The following is a 27,019-nucleotide window of genomic DNA, read 5'->3' on the forward strand; positions in this document are numbered from 1 at the left end:
GTTGTTCTCTGGTTGTAGCCAGTTAGCTGATTTCTCAGCTCTTTGCACATTGTCAGACAGAAGGGATGGTTAATGATTGTGTTTTCAATCCAATCAGTATTCCCTCCCCAGGCTTCTGTTCCCATTCCATCTTCCCAGCAGCAGCAGAGTCAAAGGCAGCTGTCATGTGTGAAGGCAGCTTCAAATAGAGCAGATTTTGCAGGGCCAGGAATACAGTTTAACCCTTTCCTTTCCCTCTTCATCACCACCTGCCTCTTTCTCTGCTCCCAAAGCTGGGTGTACTGCTACACTTACTAATGACTCCTGGTTCCTAAATCATTTCTCCAAACCATTCCTAGGTCTCTGTTCTTCTGTGTCCTTCCTTTTCTTTGCCCCTCCTCCCCATCCCCTAAGTTCCCCTTCAGGTGCTGGGAGAAAATGCTTATCATTCTTCTTCCCATGCATCGAAGGAGATAAATCTGAGAGAAGAGTAAAAAAAAAAAAGATCATAGCACTGAGTTCAAGATGTGGTTTGACTCCCCACATCTTGCCAGGGTGTTGTGAGCTGTTTCTGAGGCTTTAGAATTTGTCAGGGAGACTTGGAAAGCTTTTCTCAGAGCCAGGGATGATAGCTTATTTTTTGTCAACATTCTTCCTTCTCTGGTTACCATATCACTGGCTTTGGGTTTCTTCCCTCACTTTTGTGATCACATGTTCTTTTCCTTGGATAGGATCCTCATTCCATGCCTTTGCCCAGAGTCCTCATCAGAGAAACCACATATTGTACTAATTTTACTTGGCATGCCATGGAGAGAAAGAATTCCATGCCAGGGGACAAGATATCTGCCAGCCAGGTCTGACAGTATCCATCTGAACTATTCCATTTAGAACCTGATATTCTGCTTGCCTTACTTCTAGCTCTTGTCTCTTTGGGGGAAGTTGGAGAAAGAGCAGGAAGTCTCAGGGATCAACTACCCCAGTGTGTAGGTCTAGATCTCGCCTATGACTTCATTATGAAAGTCAGGTTCTTTTAAGCTCTTACCTGCTATCTAGGCCAAGGGTTCTTCCTTAGGACCAGTATTTGCCATTCCTCATCAGATCTACCTGTCATCGACCACTATTGTACTTGGTGACTCGTTAAACTCAAGATTCTTAACATTTCATTGTGATAGATCTCTTTACCACAGTCTGATGAAGCCTTTGGACTAAAAACAGTGTTTTTAAATGCATCAAGTAAAGTAACATGCGAAGGTTTACAAAAGAAATCAATATAATTACAGACATAAAGTTAAGAACTACTTGTCCTTTGAATAGTAGATTTGAAAGATTTCTGGTTTCCAGCCAGTTTGTGATCTAGTAAGTGGAATCAGCAGGTAGAAGTTTGCTAAAAAGTGTTTCTGTAACTTTTTGCTGTCATTCCCTCTCCATTATGAAAAAGAACTTTCTAGTAAACCAGTGCTTTTAATGGTGGTTTCATAAGCAACAGTCCCTTTGGTGAAATCATAGCAGAGTGAAGGTGCAAGCCCTATGTTCCTCTGCTTGCTCATCACCTAAAAGGACTCAATGAAACTGAAGGGACTAACAATTCCCAGGAAGGTGTCTAGGGCCTTAGTCTCTGGTGCTCAGTAACTTCTATGTAAATATTTTTGAGAATGAGCCCACAAATAAGTTTCTTCTGGTATTATTCCTTTGCTTTCATTTAGGTGGTCAGAGGCTTTTTTGTTTGTTTTTGCTTCGTTTTTGTTTTTTAAAAGCTCTATGGAAGCTGTTCTTGTATCTTGTTGCAGTCAAGCTAAATTGGCCTAGAGTTCTGCCACTAGACAAGCACCATGATCTGTTGCTGGCATCTCTGATGTTTTAATCTATGGTTTTGTGTCACTGAGATCCATATCTGTCTAGTGCCAGACTCCCTCCTTCACTTGAGCATTGGAAGGAATTCTCTTCTGTTTGAGCTCTTTACAAAGAGCTGGTCTAAAAGTGTCTCTGATTACAAGACTTCCTTCTGTAACATGTGGCTTAGGATGGATTAGCTACTTGGTTATTCAGGATCACAATAAGCCAACCTTTAACAGTCACTTGAACCTCAATTATACTCTTTTCTCCAGGGTTATTTCATTGTTCTTATTCAACCAACATTTATTAAGTATGTTCTAGACACTAGAAGAAATAGAAAGTTTAAGTGTGACTCACAACCTCTGCTCTCATAGAGCTTACATTCTATCAAGGATGTAAGACACAGAAAGGCCCCTGTAGGGTTGAAGGGAAGATGGTTATAGAATGACTTGGGAGGGGGAAGGGGGGGAGACAGAGAGACAGAGTCAGTCAGAGTCAGTTTTATCTAACTAACTAGGTTGGAACCTCCTAAAGAACAAGGACCCTGTAGTATATTTCTTTTCAATCCCTGCCAACACTTAGCATAGTGTTATGCATATAGTAGACAGTTGAATGAATGAATATATGAACTGGCCCTTTTCCATTTCATTTGTATTATATTATATGTTTGCCTGTTAGCAACTGAAAAATGGGAAATAGAGGTAAGTTTATTTGAAAGAGGCACTGAGCTGGGGATCCTAGAGTAGAAGAAACAGTCGTCACTTGGCTTAAAGGGTACAAATTGAGCATGTACTTGGATACTGTCCCCCTTCCCCATCAGTAATAACAGATATTGCAACAAAGAATAAGTTTATCTTGTCAGGATCAAGGGATCCCTGGAAAAATCAATTGATTCCATGATGGTAGAATGGCAGTAGGGACTTCAACTGGTATAAGGAACTCTTAGGTGAAGAAACCCCCTCCACCAATAGAGATGAACACCTTTTCTGCCACTTAGAGTCTTCGAGAGTTGCTTGGTCGGTTAAGGGACTTGCCTGGGACACCTAACAGTAGCTTCTCTGAATCCAGCTCTGAGATGCCAAAGATCACACAGTAAATAAGGGCCTAGGCAAGGATGCAAACTTTTGGCTGCTCCTTCCCACAATGCCACATTGCCTCTCTTGACGTGGGCCTGCTAGAAAGCCTGTTTTCTTTGCCCAGGGGACCCAGCAAAATGGCCCAGATCTGATGATAATGATGGTGAAATATTTTTATCTCATTTGGAAAGAGAGGGTGTTTATGCCTGAGGCTAAGGACAGGACTGCATCTTTCCTGGGCCTTGGTCAGTTCAGTGTGTGGCTGTGAGGAAGTTTAAAAACAAACACCTAGCAAATCATAGGAGTTAGGTTTTTCACTTAGTGGCTGCACCCCTCAGATGCCTCCTAACCCCCACCCATGGCAACTTTAACTGGAACAAACAGGCTAACCAGACACTCTTCATGGAAGGAGCTCCCTGAAGAGCTGCACAACTGGCCACCAGATTCTCTTCTCATGCCTAGTGGTTGAAGTGGCAGCTAGCTCTTGATTTTAGGAAGAGGGTATAATTAAATAACAAGGGTAGCAGAGAAACCTGCCCCTCACTGAAAAGAAGGGGGCAAAGAGAGAACCTGAATTTTAAAATCCTGATTCTACTCCTTGGGAACTAGTGTGACCTTGGATAAGTCCATTAGCTCCTTGAGCTTCAGTTTTCTCATCTGTAAACTTTGAGGGCTGGACTCAATGAACTTTAAGGGTCTTTCCAGCTATCCATTCTATGAAAACCCCTTTGAAGCTCCATTTAGAGCCAGGGGACAGGAATCCAGGGATGGCTCTGTTCATTGTGTCAAATGGAAGGCAAGCTTTCATGCTGTCAATTTCCCTAAGTGGGAGCTGATTGGAAGCAGAGCATACCACTTGGAGAGCTGGCATCATCCATTCTCTGCTCCCAGGAGGGTTTGGCTACGTCTAATCAGAGGGGTGGGTGTCTATGGAATGTATCTCCAAAGGAGGAGGAGGAGAAAATGACATGTTCATGGAAGTGAAATACAACTGCAAATTATAGTGTCACCCTGTTTTTTTTTAAATCCATTTTTTATTTAATTGGTTGCCAAGGAAAAAAGTGTCATACGGAAGTCTATATCTCAGAGAAGTTAAACCATGAGACATTAAAAAAGAATGGGAATTCAGGGAAATTCTCGTGGGGGGATTATAAAATATAGCCTTAATAAAAATATTCTGATGCTGCAAAGCTAGACTCATAAATTTCTGCTGTGTTAGATGCCAAGGGGTCCAGGAGAGATCAACAAATATCATCTCATTTGTTCTTGGCTCTCTTTCCCAATCTAATCAGTTCTTTGCTGTCTTTTCCCCAGCGGCAGCATCATTTTGTGGTGCTTTAGTGGGAAGAGGGCCACATACAAAGGAGAGAAGCTTCTTTTAGGCAGCATTGTCTATTCCAAAGATAACCAGAAGCTGAAGAGCTTCTTCAAGTCTTGTTGCTTTTGCTTCCACCCTGCTATGACTGACCCACCCCTAACTCCTTCAGCCCCTTCCCTGCCATTTTCCCACTCTTCCCACTGTTTGTGTTACTTCTCATTTGCCTCTCCTACTGTTGTGAACTCATATAATACCCTTTCTTGGTGTCAGGTACTATACCTGACATACTATTACTACTTAGTGACCCAAGTAATAATGCAGAGTTTAAATAATTAAACTAATAATTTTGTCATGTTGCATCTTATTAGGAAAAGCATATCACTTGCTTTGGGGACAGTGCATTGTTTGAGGGGTTTAGCTATTCCATTCTCTTCCTTATTTTTAATTTCCCTCCTCTTCCTCATGAACCTTAGTGTGAAGTTTCCATTTATGGTCAACTAGCTAATGTTTGTTTGCCTTTTTCCTTCATAGGTGCAGTAATTGGTGATGGACAGTCTGCAGTGGCTAGTAACATTGCCAACACCACATACCGGCTCCAGTGGTGGGACTTCACCAAGTTTGACCTGCCAGAAATCAGCAATGGTAAGCCAGAGTGGAGTCAGGGGGTAGACCTTTCCCTGGAGAATCAGAACCTGAGAGGTACAAAAAATGTTCGCTTCTGGATGTGTAGAATATAAAGTCACTTTTCCTCTTGAATATCTTTGTAGGGATTTCTCTGCCCCTCTTCCCCTGACTAGTTACTTCTATAAGTACCCATCAGAGCTCTCTGTGTGTTGGGGGAAAGGCAGGAACAAGAATAAGCAGCAAGAGCCATGCTTCTTTGGGTGAGTGGCTCAAGTTATGGGCAGGAAAGTCAGACAGCCTCTGGGCTAGCTACAGAGGAGTTCTTAAGGGACTGATAATGCCTTCTTTGGAGCATGTGCCCTAGAGTCCAAGGCACTTTCATTGCAGCAAGTTAAGCCCCCTTTATTGGTTGCAGCCAAATGTATGAATATTGTCTTGGGTAGAGATGGCATCTTAGGGCTCATCTAGTCAACCTTTCCCCAACCTTCAGCCCTTCAGATAGAGTGACGGGGAACTACAACCTTATTATGTAGCACATCTTTTTCTCTTTCTTTCTTTCTTTCTTTCTTTCTTTCTTTCTTTCTTTCTTTCTTTCTTTCTTTCTTTCTTTCTTTCTTTCTTTCTTTCTTTCTTTCTTTCTTTCTTTCTTTCTTTCTTTCTCTCTCTCTCTCTCTCTCTCTCTCTCTCTCTCTCTCTCTCTCTCTCTCTCTCTCTCTCTCTCTCTCTCTCTCTCTCTCTCTCTCTCTCTCTTTCTTTCTTTCTTTCTTTCTTTCTTTCTTTCGAGAATCGTGAATGTTAGCTCTTCCTTTCATTGTGATAGATTATGCCTTATTTCCAGCCTCTGGTACTCTTTCTGCCCTCTGGAGCTATGGCGTCTCTATAGAATTCCCTTTCAGGCTTCAGATACTTGAAGACTAATCAGATTTCTTCTGTCTTCCCTTTATGGGATTAACATTCCTGGTTCCTTCAGCCAGACTCATTACAAGGTTTCAAACATCTACAGTATCTTGTTTGCTCTCCTGAATTCATTTCATTTTGTCAGCATCTGCTTTATAATATTGTACCTTCAGAATGAAAGCACTTCTCCAGGTTTGAACAATGGTGAATACCTTTGGACTACCCTTTCATCTGGATAGTTATATTTGTAAATCTAGTCTAGTATTACATTGTTGTTTTGGTAGTTACCTCATACCGTAGAATTATATTGCACTCATAACAGTAACTAAGTATTCTTCACTGCCCTGTCCTTCTAAAGTTAATCTTTTAAAAACATATTTCTCTGTTAAATTTCACTTTAAAAAACAAAATAATACACTTACCTTCTGCCTTAGTACCTAGGGCTAGGCAGTTAGGGTTAAGTGACTTACCCAGGGGCACACAACTAGGAAGTTCCTGATCCCACATTTGCACCCAGGACCTCCCGCCTCTAGAACTTGTGCTCTATCCAGTGAATCACCTAGCTGCTCCTTTTTCGTGTCATGTTACAGAAGCAGTATGGCTTAGTAGATAAGAGAGCTGTTCTGGAAGCCAAAAAGACCTGGGTCCAAATGCTGCCTCTTAGTACTGGCTTTGTGACCCTGGGCAAATCACTTAGCCTCTCAGAAATATAGGAAACTTTTCTGACTATAAATCATAGAAAAGATGTCATCCAACATTGGCAGAGGGGATTTCCTCATGTGGACTTCTAATGAATTCACAGATCCAAACCTCTCCTAAAATTGAGTTTCAGCCCAACCTTCCAACATAAGATTTATGTACATATAAATTCTCTTATCTAACTTATTAACTGTACTTCCTAGATTTCTGTCTTTTGCACATGGGACAAGCCTTCAGTATCTTCAACCTAGTCATTTGATGGAGATGTGGACCTAGTCCTAGAGAGAGCCAAGATCATGGTCCTGCTACATAAGTCCCACAGTCTCCTAGCTTGAGAGCTGCCTTCCTTTTACAGCAGCTTAGGCAGGTTACACGGCTTGCCTAAGGTTATAGGGAGTAAGTGGCAGGGTCATGTTGCCACCCCAGGTCTTTGGACTCCCCATCTTGTGACCTCTCCATTGTGCTAGGCTGATTCCTTAAGCAACATTCCCAGTTTAGCTACCTATTATCATCATCCAGTCTATATTTCTTATTCAGAGGAATACTACAGAAACTTAGTCAGATAGCATGATGAAATCAAATTAATTATGGGTACATCATTTCCCTGATTTAACAATGTGTCTACAAGTTCCTTGAATTTTGCCAGGGATTGATTTTTTAATTACTGGCCTATAATTTCTCCTCCATTTTCTCTTTACATTTAAGAATTTGTCCTTCTGACATTATATGCATTTCCCCTAACTTCTTAGAAACTTCTGAGAGTGATCTTTCAGTGTCCTGTGTTTTAATTGATTTGATCTCATTATGGTACCATAAAGAAACCAAAGGCTGACCTTTTGTCTGCACCTTTAACTTTATTTCTCTCCTAACCATAATTCCCAGTGAAGATTTCTGGATAAGAGAAGTGGAAGCAGAATGGGGTTTGAGGAATTCTACATTTTCTTTGTCATCTCCTCACATTACACACTTTTAAAAAACCTATTGATTCATGCTCTCCTTTTTCTCATGCTCTTTGTGCTGCACTCGTGTATCAGCCCTTGGTCATATGTCCTTGCTTTTAAATGCTTTGTACATGGCTCCTTCTTAATCTGGCCTCATCGGAAAGCTGCCTGTGTGGTCAGCTTGTATTCTTTAGATGTGTCTTCCTTCCTGTGTATGTGTATGAATTGTCAGAATGTGATCTTGAAGAACCTTGCTTTCCTCTTGAACTGTTTACCCTGTTGGCATCACTGGCTCCCTGGCGGCAGGATGGATTTTTCCCTGAACATTTTGCAGTTGCTTTCCTGAAGCATGAGGTGCATGTATGATTATGCCTGGAGCCCTCTTCACCGATCATGGTGACTCCAGATAGGACTTTCCCCCTAGGACCTCTGCCCTTTCTGCTTCACTGGCTAGTGTTTCTTTGTTAGAGTCCAACATTGAAATTCTTGTTGTTGTAGCTTTCTCAAATGTCTGAGAGATGAAACCTTCAGCAAAGCAAGACTTTTATCTTGATTTCCTATTTTATATCTTGCTTTGAAAAATGTCTATTTTAATAAAAAGAAGAGGGCTTGTGTCCTTGGAATAGTGTATGACTAGAAGAGTGAGCTGGCCTCAGAGTCAAGAAAACCTGGGCACTTTGCAAGTCCCTTAGCCTCTTGGTGCCCTGTGCAGTTCTCTGAGATTAAACTGGCAGAGAAGGTACTTACTTGCCTTGGGGAAGATTTTAAAATATTTTTATAACATTGTTTCTTATTTCATATTCATTTTCTAATATATCCCTCCTCCCTTCCTCACCTATTCCTTATAGCAAATAATAAAAAAGGAAGAGAAGAAGAATTAACCAGGTCATCAGCCAAGCATGCTGTCATAGCACTATTGACTCCCAGGGCTGCAAAGAGTGGGAGAGAGCATTCTCATAACTCTGTAGGACTAAACTTTGTCATTATAAATACACAAAGTTCAAGAGTGAATTTTCCTTTTCTTTTACATTGTTGTATTTATAACAACATATATCATATGGGTTGTTTCCTGGTCTTCTCGCTGCACTCTGCGTTTTTTTCATAAAAGAGTTCCTGTGCTGCTCTGAATTCCTTCTGTTTATCATTTTTCATGGCATAGTCATATTCCATGATGTTCACGTACCATAGCTTGTTTATTCATTCCCCAGACATTGGGCATCTACTTCGTTTCCAGTTCTTTCCTCCTTCTAAAAATTCTGTTATAAACATTTAGGTGTATGCTGGAACTTTCTATCTCAGACCTCCTTAAGGTATATATGTGGATCAGAGACTACGAAGAATCATAGATACTGAAAATTGTAGTGGGTCTTCTCAGTAGGGGCATGGATCAGTATTGATTTGCTGACTTGCAGAGAGTCAAGTCAAGGATGAAGGCTCCTCTGCATCTGTGTAATGTTTACATTTTTATGGAGAAAGAGTAGGCCTCTGGATTGTCATTGTAGTCATTGCTTTAGGTGGGGCAAGGACAGTGTGAGGCGTGCCCAGGGCACAACCTCCAATGTGTCTACAATGAGCTCATCTGTTGTGGCAGCACATGTTGTAGGCCCAGCTGCTATGGGATAAGCTTCACCTCCTTGTCTAGTGACTGAGGCCCATTGGGAATATTTGTACTGTCAGCTGAAAACCAGGGATAAAAAGAGTTTTCCTGAAACCCAATAAATAGTCTCAGAGTGAATCAAAAGAGAAATTTGTCTTGTAAGATTGAGCCTCCTCAGGCCTTCCTGTGAGTGCCCTAGTAGCTATTCACTCCTGAAGCCTACTCTGGCCAGCCAGCAATGGGCTATAAATTGATCTTTGTACGTGTGCTAATTTATCATGTATCAGAGCCCCCAGAGAATGCATTTGCTCCTCTGGCCATCAATATTTCTCACTTTTCCCATTCTTTGTTCGGAAATTTTCATGTGGAGATTATTTCTAATTAGGAAGAGATTCCATTTCAGATTCTAGAACCATCTTGATGAACCTATGTCACATGTGTCAGAGCATGCCCTAGAAGCATGCCCTGCTTCCTTCCCCCTCTCTATACCTGCCTGAGGACATTTCTCCTCTGCCCTGCAGCCCCATGGGAGCATTTCCTCCCTCTCCTGTCTGGGGTAAGGGGGCAGCTTGCATTTGGCGTGAGGATGCCGTTTGGACACGTGGTCTCCAAAAGGTTCACCATTACTATTCTAGAATAGGCTTCCTGCTGTCACTTGTAGGTCCTAATTCTTTCTGGAACTACTCAAAGCTGTTTCCCTCGGGCACTGCCCTCTTGCCCTCACTCCATATCTTTTGGACCCTTGGATATGAAGCACACATTGCCTGGGCTACTGCCTAGGAGTATGAAAACCAGTTAGCCAGGCGGGCAGTACCATTCAGAGCCCAGTGCCTGCCTGTGGGAGGCTTAATCACTTTCTTCCCAAATCATTCCGTTGCAGTGCCTCTGCTCGAGGCTTAAAGCTTACCTGCTGAAATGCTTCCAGCACAGTAGAATGGATGGCCCTGTGACCAGTGCCACCAGAGAGCCAGAAGGCCTCTCGGTCTAGATCAGCATGTTAGGGGGTCAGCCCTCTCAGTGCACTGAGCACTCCTGCTACCATGCTGGAATTAGGGAAGCAGCAGGCAGTGAAATCTTCTCTAGCCAAAGCTTTTCAAGAGAAATAAAACTTGAAATTTTCTATGGGGCTGAAGCAGCCCCATGTTGACTTTTATAAGACTAAGGTTGTTTGGGTTAGTGTCTCATGGTGGGCCCTTGTAATCAGCAAGCATCCTATGTCTTAGCATCGGTTAATGCAGGAGGGAAGATTTACCTTCCCACTCTACTTGGGTCAAGCAGTGTCAGGATAGGTGCAAAGAGCTCTCCCTGCTGGCTGGCCGGCCGGCCGACTGACTGGCTGGTCTTCAGCTACTTTCAGCTGACAGCATCTCTCTCCCACAAAGACCTATGGAAGCACCGTTGCAGACCAGACATTTTTATATTGGGGCAGAAGGATGTTATTAGGATGATCTTTATTGATATAGGCAGTATCATTTTCTGATAACTATGCCATCCATTTCCAACCTGTTGCCAGGCTTAGCATGGAAATATTCTCATCCTCTGACAAGCTGACTTGACTTTTGGTGGGAAGGAGAGGGATGCAACATTGGGAAAACTAGAGGAGAGCTTCATATAAACCAGAGTAGCAAGGACATTACTCAAGGCAGAAGAGAGACTGTACCATTTTGAGTAACAAATCAAATCCTTAAAATGTATGCAAAGGGAAAATTTACTGAGAGAGTAGGCACATGCGTCACTCGTGAGCCTTTCCCCACAGAACGTTAATCATTCTATCTTCTTAGAGATCCTATGTGGAAAGTGACTTGTTCACAGATAGGTGAGCCTGTTTGCAAAAGAGCTGTTCTGAAGTGCTCAGCCCTGCCCAGATGGGGGAAACATTAAGGAACATGCCAAGCCAATGCCAGCACTCTAAAATGTCAGTAGTCTTTTCAATGCTGTCTATTTATAGTGCCAATGTGAAGTTTCCCATCCCAGGGATAAGAAGATGCACAAAATAAACCCCATTAGGAGAAGGCAGTTGTGAGACATTCAGGCTTTGTGAATTTAGCTTTGATGAGTCACAAAAGAAGAGAGAGAAAAACGGGACTAGATGAGACTTCTGTAGGGCTTCATCTTTATTATGTGAAGTCTGGGCCAAAAATCCTCCATGTTTTGAATAGGATCAAATGTTCATACCAATCGAGCAGGTCTAGTTAGCTCCAGTTAGATGGGCCTCTTCATTTCATGGGTCACCATCGGACAATGAACTAAGCCAGGAACTGAGTAGAGGCAAGCTTTGGATATATTTGGGAAATCAGAGCACTTTTCTTTTCCACAAAACACCAATGCCTTCCAGGGATGCTGGAGCATTAAGAATAATAGAAGAGGGGCAGCTGGGTGGCTCAGTGGATAGAGAAGCAGGCCTGGACATGGGAGGTCCTGGGTTCAAATCTGGATTCAGACAATTCCTAGACCTATCATTCTGGGCAAGTTGCTTAACCCTAATTGCTTACCCCTTACTGCCTTTCTGCCTTGGATCCAATATTTAGTTTCAATTCTAAGACAGAAGGTTAGGATTTTTTTTTAATTATTAAATTAAATTAAATAATTATATAAATATATAAATAAATAAATAATTAAATTAAAAATTAAATTAAATTATTAAATTATATATATATAAATTATTAAAAAATAAAAAAAATTAAATAAAAAAATTAAAAAATTTTTAAAAAACCAAAGACTAGAAGAACCACAATTGCAGTCAATTCAAAGATGACATACATATGACTAGAAGTTGGGCTAGAGAGCCATCCCTTTTATGGCTAGTCCAAGCCCAGCACACTGGTATCCAATAAGTGATGAAAGAGGCCAAAGAAAGACGCTTAGTGTACCCGGTTAATTGAGACTTTATGGATATGTGTTAGAGAATCACCTAGGACAACGAAGGTCATGGGGTCTCACATTTAGAACAAGAAGCGACGTCAGAGTGCATCTGGCCCACCACAACCCCACTCTTCCTCCATTTTTGAGATGAGACTCAGGAAGGTTATGACTTGCCCAAGGCCCCATGGACCGTTCTGTTGGATGTAGTCTGCACTAATGGAGATTTCCTGTATACTTGAGATCATAAATTCACCAGATTATTGAATTGTTAAGTAGCTCTCTGCGGTCAGACTATATAACATAACCACTGGGTCAGTACTTTATTGATTTTGGCCAGATTCTACTATGAGCAAGCACAATATGATCTTCAGAATAGCATATCTATCAGATCAAAACAAAGCCAGGAGGTGCATCAGGGAGCATGAAGAGGTTGTTATTTAGTTCCTTTCATTAAAGGGCTTGTCCGACCATAAATTAACCTGGTGCTAAGTAATCAGGGTCTAGCCTACTTTCCTGCCCTTACCTCATATTTCTGAGAAGGGCATTGGATTTGTCTGCAGGAGATCTGAATTCAAATCCTCTCTTCACTTCCTATTGTTTGTAAGACCTTGGACAAGTGACTTGAACCTCTCTAAGCTTTAGTTCCCTCAAATGAGAGATTGGCTTTGAAAATCTACAGGATTTCCTCTAATTCTAAATCTTTACCCCAGGGGTCCTATTCCTGCTTCATCTCTAGCTCCAGCCAAAATAGACTGCTCTTCTTTCCCTGGTCATATCCCATCTCCTCTATTAGGGCCAGGGCTTCTGCTTCCCCTTTTCCCTATGTTCTCTCTCCCTCTGGTCTCCCCTCCCTGAAAGCCCCATCATGTCACCTCCTCCTCCCAAACCATTAATGACTTCCCTCAAAAACCTCATAGCATTGGGGTGGGAGGAGGGGAGAGAAAGAACATGAATCATGTAACCATCAATTAAATAAAATAAAAAACAAAACAAAACTCAAAGAATTCTGTTTTGTACAGTTTTGGTGCACTTATCATGTTATATTTTGGTCCAGGTACCTCCATTTGTGCCTTAGAATGTCCTGCACCTTCCCACTGTCATACTTACACAATTGGTAACTTAGATGTGTCCCCCTTCTCCCCCATCTTCATGCAGCTAATAGGCTGCCTTCTTCTTTTTTAAAACCCTTCCCTTCTCTCTTAGAATTGATACTGTATATTGGTTCCAAGGCAGAAGAATGGTAAAGGCTAGGCAATGGGGGATAAGTGGTTTTCCCAGAGTCACACAGCTAGGAAGTACCTGAGGTCAGATTCAAACCCAGGACCTCCTGTCTCCAGACTTGGCTCTCTATCCACTGAGATGCCCCTTGGCCACCTTCTTTATTAAGCCTTCCCAGATTCTCTTAGCTAAAAAGTTTCCCTTGCCTTTTGAACTCGCATAGCCCTTGGTGCCTCTTTTAAGTATTGACCTCTCCCTATTTTTTGTTACAGTTGTTTATGTCACTATTTTATTACTTCTGCTACTAGATTATAAAATTCTTTTTTTTTTTTAACCCTTCCTTCTGTCTTGGGAGTCAATACTGGGTATTGGCTCCAAAGCAGAAGAGAGGTAAGGGCTAGACAATGGGGGTCAAGTGACTTGCCCAGGGTCACACAGCTGGGAAGTTGAGGCCAGATTTGAACCTAGGACCTCCCATCTCTAGGCCTGGCTCTCCATCCACTGAGCTACCCAGCTTCCCCCTAGATTATAAAATTCTTAAGGGCAATGGATTTGTATATTTCTGTGCCTTTTATCACAGAGTTTTCCCTATAACAGACTTATGATTTTTTATCAGTTCAGTCATTTGTCTAAAGCAATATTGCTTTTGTTCTTTGAAGATTCAGTGGAAAAATTCTTGATTCCATACCTGTTGGTGTCAAATAGTAACTTACGTTTTTTGCAATTATTCTTAAGTGAATTCTAGGGAACATCTGGCAAGTTAAAAAAGCATAAAAACAAAGTTGAAATGGAAAGTTTTTAAGGTCAGGAATTCGTAGATTCAAGATAATTGGATAAAAGTCAGAATGCTTTATCTTTTATTCTGCCTCAGAATTATGTACAGAGTTCAGCTAGCATAAGTAGTTTCCACAGTCCGTCCACTCTCAGTATTGCCAAAGTTAGATAAGTCTTTCTGCCAGCCTCTTTGCACACTATATCCATTGCCATCTCAGATTTTAGTGCTTCCTGGAGATTGAGTTGTGAATCCGTAGGAAAGGATAAAGTATTACTAATCGTCAGTCTTTAGTCAGTGAAGCAGTCTAGATTGTGCTGAACTTAGCATGATTTGACAGATGAGTCTCTTGACTCTTAATTTTTTTAGGCATTAAAGTACATCCATATGAAACAGTCATTGGCCTTCACCTGAGCTGTGATACTCTCAATCTCTCAAAAATGTCTCCAGATAGGGTTTGGACTTAGAAGAAAGAGTAGTAGCTTACTCTTCCCCTCGTGAGACCCGAGCTCTGGAGCTGAGGAATGGTTTCACCAGGTCACAAAGGGGGTGTGAAGAGGTGCTGTACCCACAATCCCATTCTTCTGCTTTATTCCTGTTTAATTCTAAGACAGTTGTGTGTGTGTGTGTGGACACACACACACACACACACACACACACACACACACACATGCGCGCGCGCACGCGCGCAGCAACAATGAAGTGAGTGGGGAATATTTATCATGACAGGAACACAGTTTTTCTTTTTAGTAGTGCTGAAGCCAACTGAAAAACTGTCTAGTGGTTTGTCATGGAACCTAGAAAGATGAATGGATAGATAGATGATGGGTGGATGTGTGGATGGGCAGGTAGGCAGGCAGGCAGGTAGGTAGAAATCTTTGTTTACCTGCATGGGACTTGTTGTACAGCAACTGTGGTTGATCCTTTCCATTGATGAAAGCTTTCATTAGAAGTTTTTCTGGTAGATTCTTTCAACCCAGAATCTAAGGAAATGTCCATTATTTTATTGCTTAAATTTAGACAGGCCCTCTGAGGTCATGTAGTCCAATCTGTACCTGAACCAGATTCTATTCTACATTGTTCCCAACAAATGGTTACCCAACTTCAATGAGGAGGCATCAACTAGCTTTCAAATCAGCCCATTTCTCTTTGGGACAGCTCTAAGGCTTAATCATTCCTTTCAGCAAACAGAACTCTATTTCTTAGCCATTTTTCATCCCTCCTAGTTCTGCTCTCTGTGGCCAAGCAGAATTGGCAGTCCTTCAGAAACTGCCATCATTCCCCATATTGGGATTGCTCCTAAATCCACCAGCATCAATACTGGTAGCCCTCAGAGAGGTGTATGAAGAAAAAGCATCAAGTCAGCAGCAGTGGGGGCTCCCAACATTCTTTATAGGCAGAAGAAATCTCTGACTCCAAGGCCAGTGTTCAATAGTTTTTTCCTAATTCCTTATATATTGCTTACGGGTCCTGAGGACTCTGACCAGCTAAGAGACAATTCTGGATTGGAATACTTCACCTTTCTCTTATCCAAGGTCTTGGGCTTTGTGTGAGAGACCCCCTTTTCTGCATAGGCCCAGAACCGGAGGGCCTACCTATATGCGTGTATGGCCATTAATTTATAAGCTGTAACTACTTAGGAGTTTGGACGAGGACCATTGCCATCCAGGTATGCAAGGTTAGCAAGTTAGACCTCCCCCATCCAAAAACAGGTAATCTTCCATGGCCTGAATACACGTTGTAACTCTTAACCCTCTTGCAAACTTGGAGGAAGGATTAATAGGTACAGTAAATGGGCTAGTGTCCACTTGGGGCCTGTGTTTAGTACTTCATATATCAAGCAAGTTATCTGGCTTCTATGAGTTCGATCAGCAGGCAGGTACCAAGGATTAAAAAGGTTGACCATTCACATAAGACAGAATATCTGGTCCTTTCAGGATAATAATAATTAACACTTTGAAGTTTACAAAGCACTTTATAAATATTACCTCATTTTAACCCTCATAACTCCCTTGGGGGGGTAGGTGCTTTTATTGTTCCCATTTTACATATGAGGAAACTAAGGGAAACTTTGTTTTTAAGTGACTTTCCATGGGCCACATGACTAATAGGTGTCCATGGCCAGATTTGAACTCAGGTCTTCTTAACTCTGGGCCTCGTAGCTGTTTCCGATGTACTACCGAGCTGCGACATATCACCATTGTAGTTGTCCTCCTCTCAATGCCCCCCAACTTTTTAGTCCTAAAATGTGGCACCTAGAACTGAGAGCAGAACTCCACATGTGGTCTGACTAGATCATCACCTCCTTCATTCCAAATTCTAGGCCTCTATAATAGAACCCAGGGTGGCAGCAGAAGCAGCTTTTTAGCTGCTGTATCACACTCGTAACTCCTGAGATTGTGGTCCACTAAGACCCTGAGGTGGTTTTTCTACAGCAATGCATTTCTCATTCTCTTTTGATCCTTCATAGTAAAGAAGAAAAAAGAACTGAAACTAACTAGTATAGAAAGACAAATCAACATTAGATGTAGTTTTCTATACCCAGAAAGCAGGGGAAGGGACTTTTTAAAAAAAAATTTTTTTTTTACCCTTACCTTCCATCTTGGAATCAACATTGTGTTTTGGTTCCAAGGCAGAAGAGTGGTAAAAGCTGGGCAATGGGGTTTAAGTGACTTGCCCAGAGTAATACAGCTAGGAAGCACCTGAGGCCAGATTTGAACCCAGGATCTCCCCTCTCTGGGCCTGTCTCTCAATCCACTGAGCCACCCAGCTGCCCCTGGAAGAGTCTTTTTATAGCTCTTTTTAAACAAAATTCAATTTTAAATAATTTTCATGTTTGTAGTCTCTCCCTTCCACCTCTCTTTCAAGAAATCAAGGTGGGGAAAGCCCCATTCAAACAAGTACAGTCAGACAAAGAAAATTCTAAATTCTAAAACCAGAGGGAGGTATAGACAGAGAAAGAATGGGGTGGAGGGAGGACAGAGAGAGAGAGAGACAGAAAAGAGGAGGAAAGGAGAGGAGATATTAATCTTCACTTTTAGTCCATCAGCTATCTAGAAGTGGATATAGCATGTTTGATTATAAGGAAATTGTGTTTGGTCATCATGTTAATAAGAGCGCCTGACCTTATCAAACTCTGTCCTGGGGGGCAGTTAGGTGGCTCAGTGGGTGGAGAGCCAGACCCATTCATAACTTACAACCTGTTCAGCCATTCCACAGGGGACAGAGAAGCTGACTCCTTCCCCTCTGTTTCCAGTTCTTTGCCACCACAAAATCAGCTGCTGCATATTTGCACAAAGGGACACTTTCCCCCTGTCTCTTCTTCAGGGTGGCGCTTGGCCACAGTCACTGTGTGCCCTCGATTGTGATTGTCTTGTTGATGTTCTATCCGTTTGCTTTGTTGTCATCTTTGGGTCTGTTTTTTCTTGGCTCTGCTTGCTTTCCTTTGCATGATTTCATACCTTACATTCCAGGCCTCTTTGTGTTCATCACATTCATTGTTTCATAGTCCATTCCATTCACATCCCACAGTTTTTTTAGCCATTCTCCAGTCACAGTCAATGGACATGAGCTTTTGTTTGCTGTTCTTTGCACCTGAAAAATGCTACTCTAACCCTGTGGTTAATATGGAAGCTTTCTTTCTCTCATTGACCTCCTTGGAGAATAGCCCTAGCTGTAGCATCTGAGTGAAAGGGTGCAAGCATTTGATTTACTCTTCCCATAATTCCAGATGGCTCTTCAGAATGTTTGTAGGCATTCACACTACCCACAATACATTGGTGCTTTCCATGGCTCCTCCGGCATCGACTCGCCCCATGTTTTGTCATCATTGAGAATTTGCTGGGGGAGGGGGGGGTTGATGTGGGGCCTCATTGCATATGGTTGCTAAGAGTTTGGCATTCCTCTTTTGTGAACTTTGGTCCATATCCTTTGACTGTCCTTTAGATTTCTGCTAGTGTTCTATATGTCTTGGAAATCAGACCCTTCTTCAAGATATATTTTACTAAGGTTCTCCCTCCCCCCCACCATTGACCTCTTCCTTTCTATTGAGTTTTGACTCTCATATGCTTTTTTCCTACATACTACATGCCTTCATGTATTTATATGGATGTTTTTTCGGTCCAAATGTGTCTTTAAATCTATTCCTTTTAAACTTCCATCTTAGTAGATTTTGCCCATCCTTTTAGCCTGTCAGGAAGGTGACTTGTTTTTAAAGCTCAGAAATGGTAACCTAACTCTCCTCACTCCCGTCCCCACTTTTTCAGAGGCTTATAGTAAGTTTTTTTTTGGGGGGGGGAGCTCGTTCATCATCTCCCCCTCCTCCAGTCATGGTGGTGATCTTTGTGGAGGCTCACAGCATCCTTCTTTCCTATGAACATGGAGAAAAGCCTCCTTTGATGAAGCATCCATGCACACTTCTTTCTAGGTATTAAATATGATTAAGTGACAGCTGAGCAAAGCTATCTTAAACTCAGCAAAGTCTTATTTCCTTCCCTGTCTCTTCTAATGTTCAAATTAGACTTGGTGAATTTTCATGAGGCTGTGATGCCGGAGAGTGGGAAGAGTGCTGGGCCTGGGGTTAGGATACAGACCTTAGCTTGACCCAAGGCAAGTTCCAGTCCTGCTTCCCTGGCCCAGCCCAACTTACCCAGCCAAGCCAGAGCTGTCAAACAAAATATGAGATAGCATTCTAAGCTGTAAAGGATATTGGAGGATAATGGAAAGTCAGAGGGCTTGTGTTCAAATCTAGACTCTGCTGTAGGATTTTTTGCCCTTTAAATTTGTGGGGGTGGGGGGTTGTTTTAGTTTTTATCAATGTGCTTCTTGCATGATCATTGTTATCCGTAGCATTCCCTTCCCAGGGCACCGACCCATATAACAAATAGTAATGAATACATTGAAAAAGCCTAAAAGAGGGTGTAATATGTAGTACCTGTGGACCCCCACCTCCATGAAGGGGATGGTTTGGGGTGCCCCATCCCACGTCTTAACTGAGGTTCCTGCTCCATCTTTGTCATCTTATTGCATTTACTTTTGATGTTTTGGCATGTCGTCTTCTTGCCTTTTCTGTTGTTGAGGTTACTGTGTATATCGTTTTCTTGGCTCTTTCAACTTCTCTCTGCATCAGTTCTTTCCTTGCTTCTCTGTAGTCAGCACACACATTACTTCTTTTTAAGCCCTTGCTTCATGTCTTAGTAACATCTCCAAGATAGAAGGATTAGGGCCAGACAATGTGGATTAAGTGATTTGCCCAGGGACACACAGCTAGGAAGTAGCTGAGGCAAATTTGGACCCAGGACCTCCTGACTCCAGGCCTGGCTCTCCATCCATTGAGTCCCTCAGCTGTCCCCACATAACTCTTACCTTCTGCCTTAGAAACCATACTGGGGATTGCTTCTAAGGCAGAAGAGTGGTAAGGGCTAGGCAATGGGGATTAAGTGACTTGTCCAGGGTCACATAGCTGGGAAGTGTCTGAGACCGGATTTGAACCTAGGACCTCCTGACTCTCAATCCACTCAGGTGCCCCCCACATTACTTCTTATAGCGTAGTCATATTCCATTTCATTTGTGTGTGGATGTGTAACTTGATCTACTTTGTTTCCAATTCTTTACTTTCACAAAAAGTGCTGGTGGACAGGGACTTCTCCCTGGTGGCTTCCCAGGAATGGAGTTTCTGGTTTCAAGAGTGTAGACATTTTAGTTACCTTATTTCCAGCCCCACCCACTGTGTATTAGGGTGCTTTCTATTCTATAACTCCTCCAGCATGGCCTATTGCCATTTTTTGTCATTCTTGCCGATATATAAGGTATGAGGAGAAGCCTCACGGTTCTGATTTACATTTGGTTTATAATGTGATTTAGAGCATTCTTTTGTGTGATTGTTAGTATTTTGCAGTTCTTTTGAGAAGTTCATTTTGGTCCTTTGACTACTTACCTATTGGGGAATGGCTACTAGTCTTATGCATGTTGATTAATTTTTTTTTTTATGTTAGTCAGCCATGCCAGTCCCCTGGGGATACAAAAAAAGTCAAAAGCCAGTCCCTGCCCTAGAGGAGCTCCCAGTCTAATGAGGAGACTACATGCAGACCAGAGTGGACTCATGGCAATGACCAGTGAGGGAAGGTGGGCCCCAGTGTGAAGGGGGATGGGAACTAGGGCCTTTTCCTATTCCTTTCGGCTGCCCAGACCTTCCTGGTCTCATTGGCTTGAAGCTCCCCTCCAGATCCAGGGCTTTTGGGATTGAGATGAGTATTTTTTCTCACCAGCCCCTTCCCTGCCGTCGTGTGTCAAAAAACAGACTTGTCAGGTGGTTCCTCAGCTGTGTGACTCAGCAGTAAGGAAGAGGCCTTGCCTGTCACCCAGTCTCCCGTCCACTGTCTGCCTTCCTGCCTGCCTGCCTTCCTTCACTGCAGTCACATATCAGACTAGATGAAGGGAGAGGACGAATGTTGGAGTAGGACTAGCACAGATGGCAGGTTGGGAGTTGAGCAGTCCAGAGGCCTAATGGTGATGGCAGTGAGTGTTTGGCTGTCATTATTCTGTTAGTTAGCAAACAGAATGCTTCTGCTGGTCCCTCCCTGATTTGGTGCGTAATTGTGCTGGAGGTGTCGGCGAGTAGAGTTGGCACAACAGCTCGATTAGTTTGTTCTGATGTCTTATTTGATCTGCTCTGTCATCTCTCTGGCTTTATTAGCAATGTGCCAGGAGGTGGAGGAGGAAAGCACAGGCTTGTCTTTTCAGAGAGACTTTCCGATGCAGAAAATTTCCCCACTTCCCTTCTGGTAGTGCGGCCTGTTGGAATTTGTCCTGGACCACTGAGGGCCTAACTTGGGGCTCTGGAGAATGATTCTTGTCATTGTTTTGAGGGCAGCCCAGTTGTATTTGTAGAGAAAGCCTGCCTGGCAGCCTCTGGCCACATCCCTTCCCTCTCTCTCAGGAAGGAGGGAGCATCTTTGCAAAGATATGTCCATGTAACATGTCTCTTGTTCCAGCCTCTCTTCCTTCTAGCAGAAAGCCTCACCATGGTCCAAGAATTAAGCATGAGGTGAGGCCTAGAGGTGCAAGCCCTCCCCTGGTGTGGTTATTTTTCATCTGCCTCCCATTCCCTACCTTCTCCAAGTCTCTGTAGCCACACAGGTTAGCAGGGAAAGTGAGGCACAGGAAGATTCAATAAGGTCACACAGCAAGGGAGTGGCAGCTTTGAATGTTCATATGGCCAGACTGCTGCCCGGGGAGGGGCCTCTCCAGGAGCTTCTCCTCTTGGGGTTCTCAGCCTTTGGGGGGGCCTGCATCCTTGCGCTGAACTCTGATCAGAAGAGCTCTAGGAATTTTACAGGTTCTACATTGTTTTATCTCCAGCCTGACCCCATGTGTGCTTTCAAGCTTAGCAGGTGGCCATAGTTCTGTACGGGGCAGAGAAAGCAAGACCCTCCCCTCCTTGTTGTTGTCTGTCCTGTGCTGTGCCATCTCAGGTAGGGTGGTCAGATCATCCAAAAGGCTCTCCATGGGAGAGCGCCAGCCTTGCCCTCTTTGACACTCTCTCTCTCTCTCTCTCTCTCTCTCTCTCTCTCTCTCTCTCTCTCTCTCTCTCTCTCTCTCTCTCTCTCTCTCTCTCTCTCTGTCTCTCTCTGTCTCTCTCTCTCTCTCTCTGTCTCTCTCTCTCTCTCTCTGTCTCTCTGTCTGTCTCTCTCTCTCTGGCTATCTGTGTGTCTCTCTGTCTCTTTCTGTGTCTGTCTCTCCCTGTCTGTCTCCTCTTTCTTGCTCTCTTATCTCTGTCTCTCTCTCTGTTTCTTTGTGTCTCCCTCTCTCTCTGTCTCTGTCTCTGTCTCTCTGTGTGTCTCTCTGTTTATCTCTGTATCTGTGTCTGTCTCTCCCTGTCTGTCTCCTCTTTCTCTCTCTCTGTCTCTCTCTCTGTTTCTTTGTGTTTCTCTGTCTCTGTCTCTTTCTGTTTCTGTCTATGTGTCTCTGTCTGTCTGTCTGTCTGTCTGTCTGTCTGTCTGTCTCTCTCTCTCTCTCTCTGTCTCTCTCTCGTAGCCTCTGTGAATGTGTTGGTGCAGAACTGTAAGGTCTACAACGATGCCAGCTGTGACGTGTCGGCAGATGGCCAGCTCCTGGCAGCCTTCATCCCCAGCAGCCAGCGAGGTTTTCCTGATGAGGGCATCCTGGCAGTGTACTCCTTGGCACCCCACAATCTGGGCGAGATGTTGTACACCAAGCGCTTTGGTAAGGAGAGGACACCCTGAACCAGTAGCACCTTGATCCTTGATACTATGAAGGTATCTTCATAGTATAGCCAAGGAAAGTGGCAGCCATGGCTTGGAAGGGGTATCGGAGGGCCTCTTGTTCATCCTTCTATCCTGTGTCCTAATGCCCTAGATAGAACCCACTATTGTCTTGGATACTTCCAGTGATAGGGAACTCACTGCCTCACAAGGCAGCCCACTCAGTTGTTAGAATTAGAATCATCTGGTATTTATATAGTACTTTACATACATGATCTCATTTGAAGCCTGTGAGGTAAGAAGCACAGGCATTGTTATCCCCATTTTAGCTTGGTGGGATTCAGGCCCAAGTCTTCCTAACTTCAGGCCAGCACTCTTATCTGCTGTATCATTAGGACTGTCTAAGTGAAGTCCCACAGTATTAGAACCAGGATTTGAACCCAGATCCTATATGCACCAGACTTCCTCATGTTGAACTGCCCTGGGCCCCTCTGTGTCCAGCTCCACAGTGACCTCAGTGGTTTGGGGTCCTCTCAGGACAGGGGGAGGGAGGAGCTGAGTCATCTGTAGGCCCTCATACAATGAAGGGAGCCACGTCAGGGGGCGGCCCCACGACTCATTGCTGTGTTGCATCCTCAGGCCCCAATGCCATTTCGGTGAGCCTGTCCCCCATGGGGCGGTACGTGATGGTTGGACTGGCTTCCCGCAGGATCCTGCTGCACCCCTCCACAGAGCACATGGTGGCTCAGGTCTTCAGACTGCAGCAGCCACATGGTGGAGAGACCTCCATGAGGGTGAGTCCTGCCATTTCATTACAGTGGTTTAGAGCAACGTCGTTAGGCCCTGCAGGGGTGCGTGGGGGGTGAGCTGGTGCTTTGGGGCCAGGGGCAGGGGCTCTCCAAGACCAAGGACAGCGAGCCAGCCACTGAGTGGAATTGCACCCACCTTTTCCTCTCCCCTGTTCTCCCTGGAAGAGAAGGCGGTGTTTCTGGGGCATGCCAAGCAGCCAGGGAAATGCTCGTCGTAAAACGGTTTTTAAAGATGCAAGCTATACAGAGTGATAGATTATAGGACACAAACAAAGACTACCCGTTGGTGACTTATGGTCCTGATGGAAGATGAGCCGTGTGCACGGCTGCTGCTCTCCTCCCGCTTGCCTTTCCCTCAGGGCAGGCATGTCTTCCTCTCTTTGGTGTCCCCATGAACTTGGCTTTTGAGGCCTGTCCGCCTGGGGTAGGTGCTGAGGGGTCAGCTCTGGAAAGGGAATTTAGAAAGTGCACGATTTACAGTTGAGACCTCAAGAAGAAAAACATTTTGTAGGGAGTCTCTTCCACAGTGTCCTCCTCTTGTTCTTGTCTGCTGCCTCCTGGGCTGTGGTACAGTGCTGTGGGTGCCTGTTGAATGAGTGTCACGGATGTACTTACCTACAGGAAAGTCAAGGCGAGGCCCTCCTCGGTTTAGCAAATGTCTGAGACGTGATGGAGGGACTCAGAAGTTGGTAGGAGACAAAGGAGCGAGGGTCAGGACACGGGCAGACACAATGGGGTCGAGATCTACCCTGAGTGGGCATTTAGGATCTGAAGAGGCAGACAATTAAAGCAAGAAGAAGAGCAGCTCCTGTTTCTAAAGCACCTTTTACATTTACAGTTCTTCTCTCATTTGATTCTCACAACCACCCTGGGAAGGAGGTGCCTGTGTTGTCCCTCTTCTAATGTGACGGGGAGACCAAGGGGCAGCTTGTCTAAGGAGACACCAGTATGGATGCACCAACAAACTTACTTTTTAACACGTAGGGTTCGGCGCTAGAGTTCTGAAGTTCATAAGGAGCTGACTGATAAGGAGAGCTGAGGACATGCAGGGAGAGAGCGAATGCTGGGGGAAAGCTCAGAGGAGATGGAATCAGGATCATCGGCACTAAAGAAGACGGAGCTGTTAGCTCTCAATTTACCTGTTTTCTTTGCAAGGAGAAAGCTCTTTATCTTAGAAAGAACAGAAGAAAAGGGCCCGCTGGGGGGGTGATATCCATGTTTAGCAGGGAACTAGGAAGATATTATATAACCATCCTTTATGAGTTCAAGTCAGCCGTGTCCTTGGTTATTGAAAGGAGGGACAGGTGTTGCTGCTGAGCTGTAGACAAGGAGAATGAATGTCATAGAGCTCAAGAAGGGCAAATGTCCCCATTTTCAAAAAAGGGAAGAGAATGTAATTGGCCAACTATGTAGACCAGCCACTTGGGCTTTGATTCCAGCTGCCTCTGAGTGTGCTGTTCAAGATGGTTAGGGACCCTCTTGGAAAGGCAGCAGGAATGTTAGAACCTGCACAGGCCATGCCTTCCAGAAGCGACTAACACAAAGACAAAGGCTTAGAGCACATTGTTTAAAGGGAGTGCAGAGCACGCATCCTCCCGGACTCATTTCCCTCCCCGACTTTTTTTGTTGTGATGCCTAGACAGGTAGGTAAAGGAAATCCTGCATGTAGAGTTTACCTTGAGTTTAGCAAGACATTGAAAACAATCTCTTGTGCTCTTCTTGGGAATAAGGGAGAAGTGCATGAGCCCGATGAAAGCTCGGTGAATTTGAGCCTGGTCCAAGTGGCTATATAGCAAAAGGGTTTGGTATTGGCTAAACCGAAGGCTGAGCTCCATAATGCCCCCTTGGCCCTGTGCTATTGTATTTTGTTGTCATTTGCTTGGACAGAGACACAGGACTCACGGGCATCAGATTCATAAGGGGCACAAAGCTGGGAGAAATACTTGTATTGTCAGATTTCAAAATGTTCTTGGAGAACCAGAATTGGAGATCTTATCTAATAAGTTGAAATTAGTGGTAGCCAGACAGTTCAGTGGATTGAATGTGGCACTTTTAGTGAAAAAGATCTGAGTTCAGATCTTACTTCTAACAATTTACAGCTGCTCTTTGATCCTGGGCAAGTCATTTAGTTGCTGTTTGCCTCAGTTTCCTTCTCTGTAAAGTGGGAATAATATAGTGGCTGCCTCTCAGAGTTGTGAGGATAAAAGGAGAATCTGTGTGAAGCTGTTTATAAATCTTAAAGCACTGGCCAAACAGTAACTGTTATTACTAGGAGTAAGGGTGAAGTCTTAGCCACTCTACATAGAGAGGGACTTTGAGGGCTGGGCTGTTCAGTGGGAGGCTGTCATGTGGTACTGTAGAGAACCTCAAAGGAGACCATTTATGCTAGGTGCCTTACAGGCTTTCAAGCCCTCAATCAATGTCTGTCCTTATTAAGAAGCAGCTTTGATAGACTGAATAGAGAGCCAGGTAGACAACCCGAGGACAGCTCCTGCCTTGGATACAGAGACCCCTGATTCTCTTAGCCTCTCATTGCTCCAGGCACTTCTCACAAGATGCAGAGAGGGCACCAGGCTGCAAGAGCAGGAGAAGTCTTCCCTGTGGGCTCCCCAGGTTCCTCCCTGCTCCTCTCATCTTCATTTCCAATGAGGAGCATCCAGAAGAAGGCACCCTGAACACTCTAGGGCCTCAAGTTCATGCCTTTTTGAGATAATGGAGAGAAAATAGGATGTTAAGTCTGAAGGAGAGAAGACTTGGGAGAACAGTTGATTGCTGGCTGCAGGCCTTTGAAAGACTGCTTGGCCCCTGAGAACAGAATGAGTTTCACTTTGGAGAAGCTGCAGGGAAGCATATTTAGCTTGGACATTTGTAAAAACTCACAATTAGAACTGCCCAAAGTGGGCTGTGATGACCTAGGAGAGAGACTGGATGACCACTCAATGGCTATGTGGTCAAGGAATTTCTTTCTCAAATACAGACTGGACTAGGTAGATTGCGGGGTCCCTTCCAACACTGAGATCCTGCAACTTGGCCTGTTCCAAAGTGAGGGCCGTTTGCCAAAATTGTCCAAGCTCTAATCCATCACAGCAGCTTTATTCAGAAGGCTGACTGGTGGTTTGATAGAGGATAGTGAAGAAATCAGCAGATGAAAAGGAAGCGTTTACCATATGCCAAGCTTGAGGGATGCCACTAGAGAAGGGAGACAATCTTGGCTTTCAAAGAGCTCCCTTTCAAGCTCCCGTCTATGTCAGGGCCCAGTGGCCCTGAGGGTGTAGGGCAAAGTAGCTTCTTTAATGTCATTTCTGTTAACATCCGTTTTGATACAGAACCATTTGATAAGTAGGTGGGCTGGAGACACTACTGGTCCCAAGGTTCTTGAGCTTCTCTGTCCCTTGGTAGCACTTGGTTGGTGTGGACAGTCATGGTGGGTGGGGATAGCAGGCCTCTTCTCCACAAGGTTTGCTCCCCATGGCAATGTCTGTAAGGAATGAGCTAGAAGCAGAATTGGTGCTACAAAGAGTCTGGGGCCAAAGGAAGGCAATGATGAAGGTAGTTTGACCTGAACATCACCTGATGCTTCCTCTCTCTCCCTCAGGGTGTCACCTGATGCCTCCTCTCTCTCTCCCTACTCCCAGCTAGTCTGAATTGCTGGCCTATCAGTGGGGGGTGGGGTGGCATAGATTATGGGGCCCTTCTCCCCAAAGTTTATATTCCCTTCAGTGATGGGAACAAGGGCAAAGAGACATGTTATTTGAATAAATGGAAGTTCCATTTCTTTGTTGATATGGTTGCTTCCTCCCCTGACAAAAATTGCAGTCCTTTGACTTAGCCCATCCATTTCTATGATTCTTTGAGAACTGACGTGACTCATCTGCTCACAAGCAGCTTTGCTCAGGGTTATGGGCTCTGCTCTCCTGCATGTTTGGATGAAGCATTGCCATCAAATTTGGGTGGAGGCTGATCATAGGATTAAAGGAACTAATAGGAACTAAGCATAGGATTAAAGACAGTGAAATCAGGGCACAATTATATAGTGCATTGAGATTTACGAAGTACTTTTGCCCCAACAGCCCTGTGAGGTTGGCATTCTCCCCGTTTTATAGATGCTGTGATGGACTTCAAGAGATAAAGGAACTTGCCCAAGGTGACATCCACTAAGTATCAGAGCCAGA

The 27,019-nt window shown here is 44.0% G+C and overlaps 1 protein-coding gene across 6 annotated transcripts in view; it reads left to right on the forward strand.

Annotated features, from left to right (window-relative positions):
- Positions 1–27,019, forward strand: part of AMBRA1 (autophagy and beclin 1 regulator 1) — a 180,858-nt gene that overhangs the window by 121,547 nt on the left and 32,292 nt on the right. For all 6 annotated transcript variants that reach the window (XM_056801858.1, XM_056801859.1, XM_056801860.1 and 3 more), the window contains 3 exons: positions 4,738–4,848; positions 21,851–22,039; positions 22,678–22,832. In XM_056801858.1, the coding sequence (XP_056657836.1) occupies positions 4,738–4,848; positions 21,851–22,039; positions 22,678–22,832 (455 nt within the window). The remainder of the gene's footprint in view (positions 1–4,737; positions 4,849–21,850; positions 22,040–22,677; positions 22,833–27,019) is intronic.

This window comes from Monodelphis domestica, chromosome 6 (genome assembly GCF_027887165.1).
Source record: "Monodelphis domestica isolate mMonDom1 chromosome 6, mMonDom1.pri, whole genome shotgun sequence".
NCBI classification, from domain to species: domain Eukaryota; kingdom Metazoa; phylum Chordata; class Mammalia; order Didelphimorphia; family Didelphidae; genus Monodelphis; species Monodelphis domestica.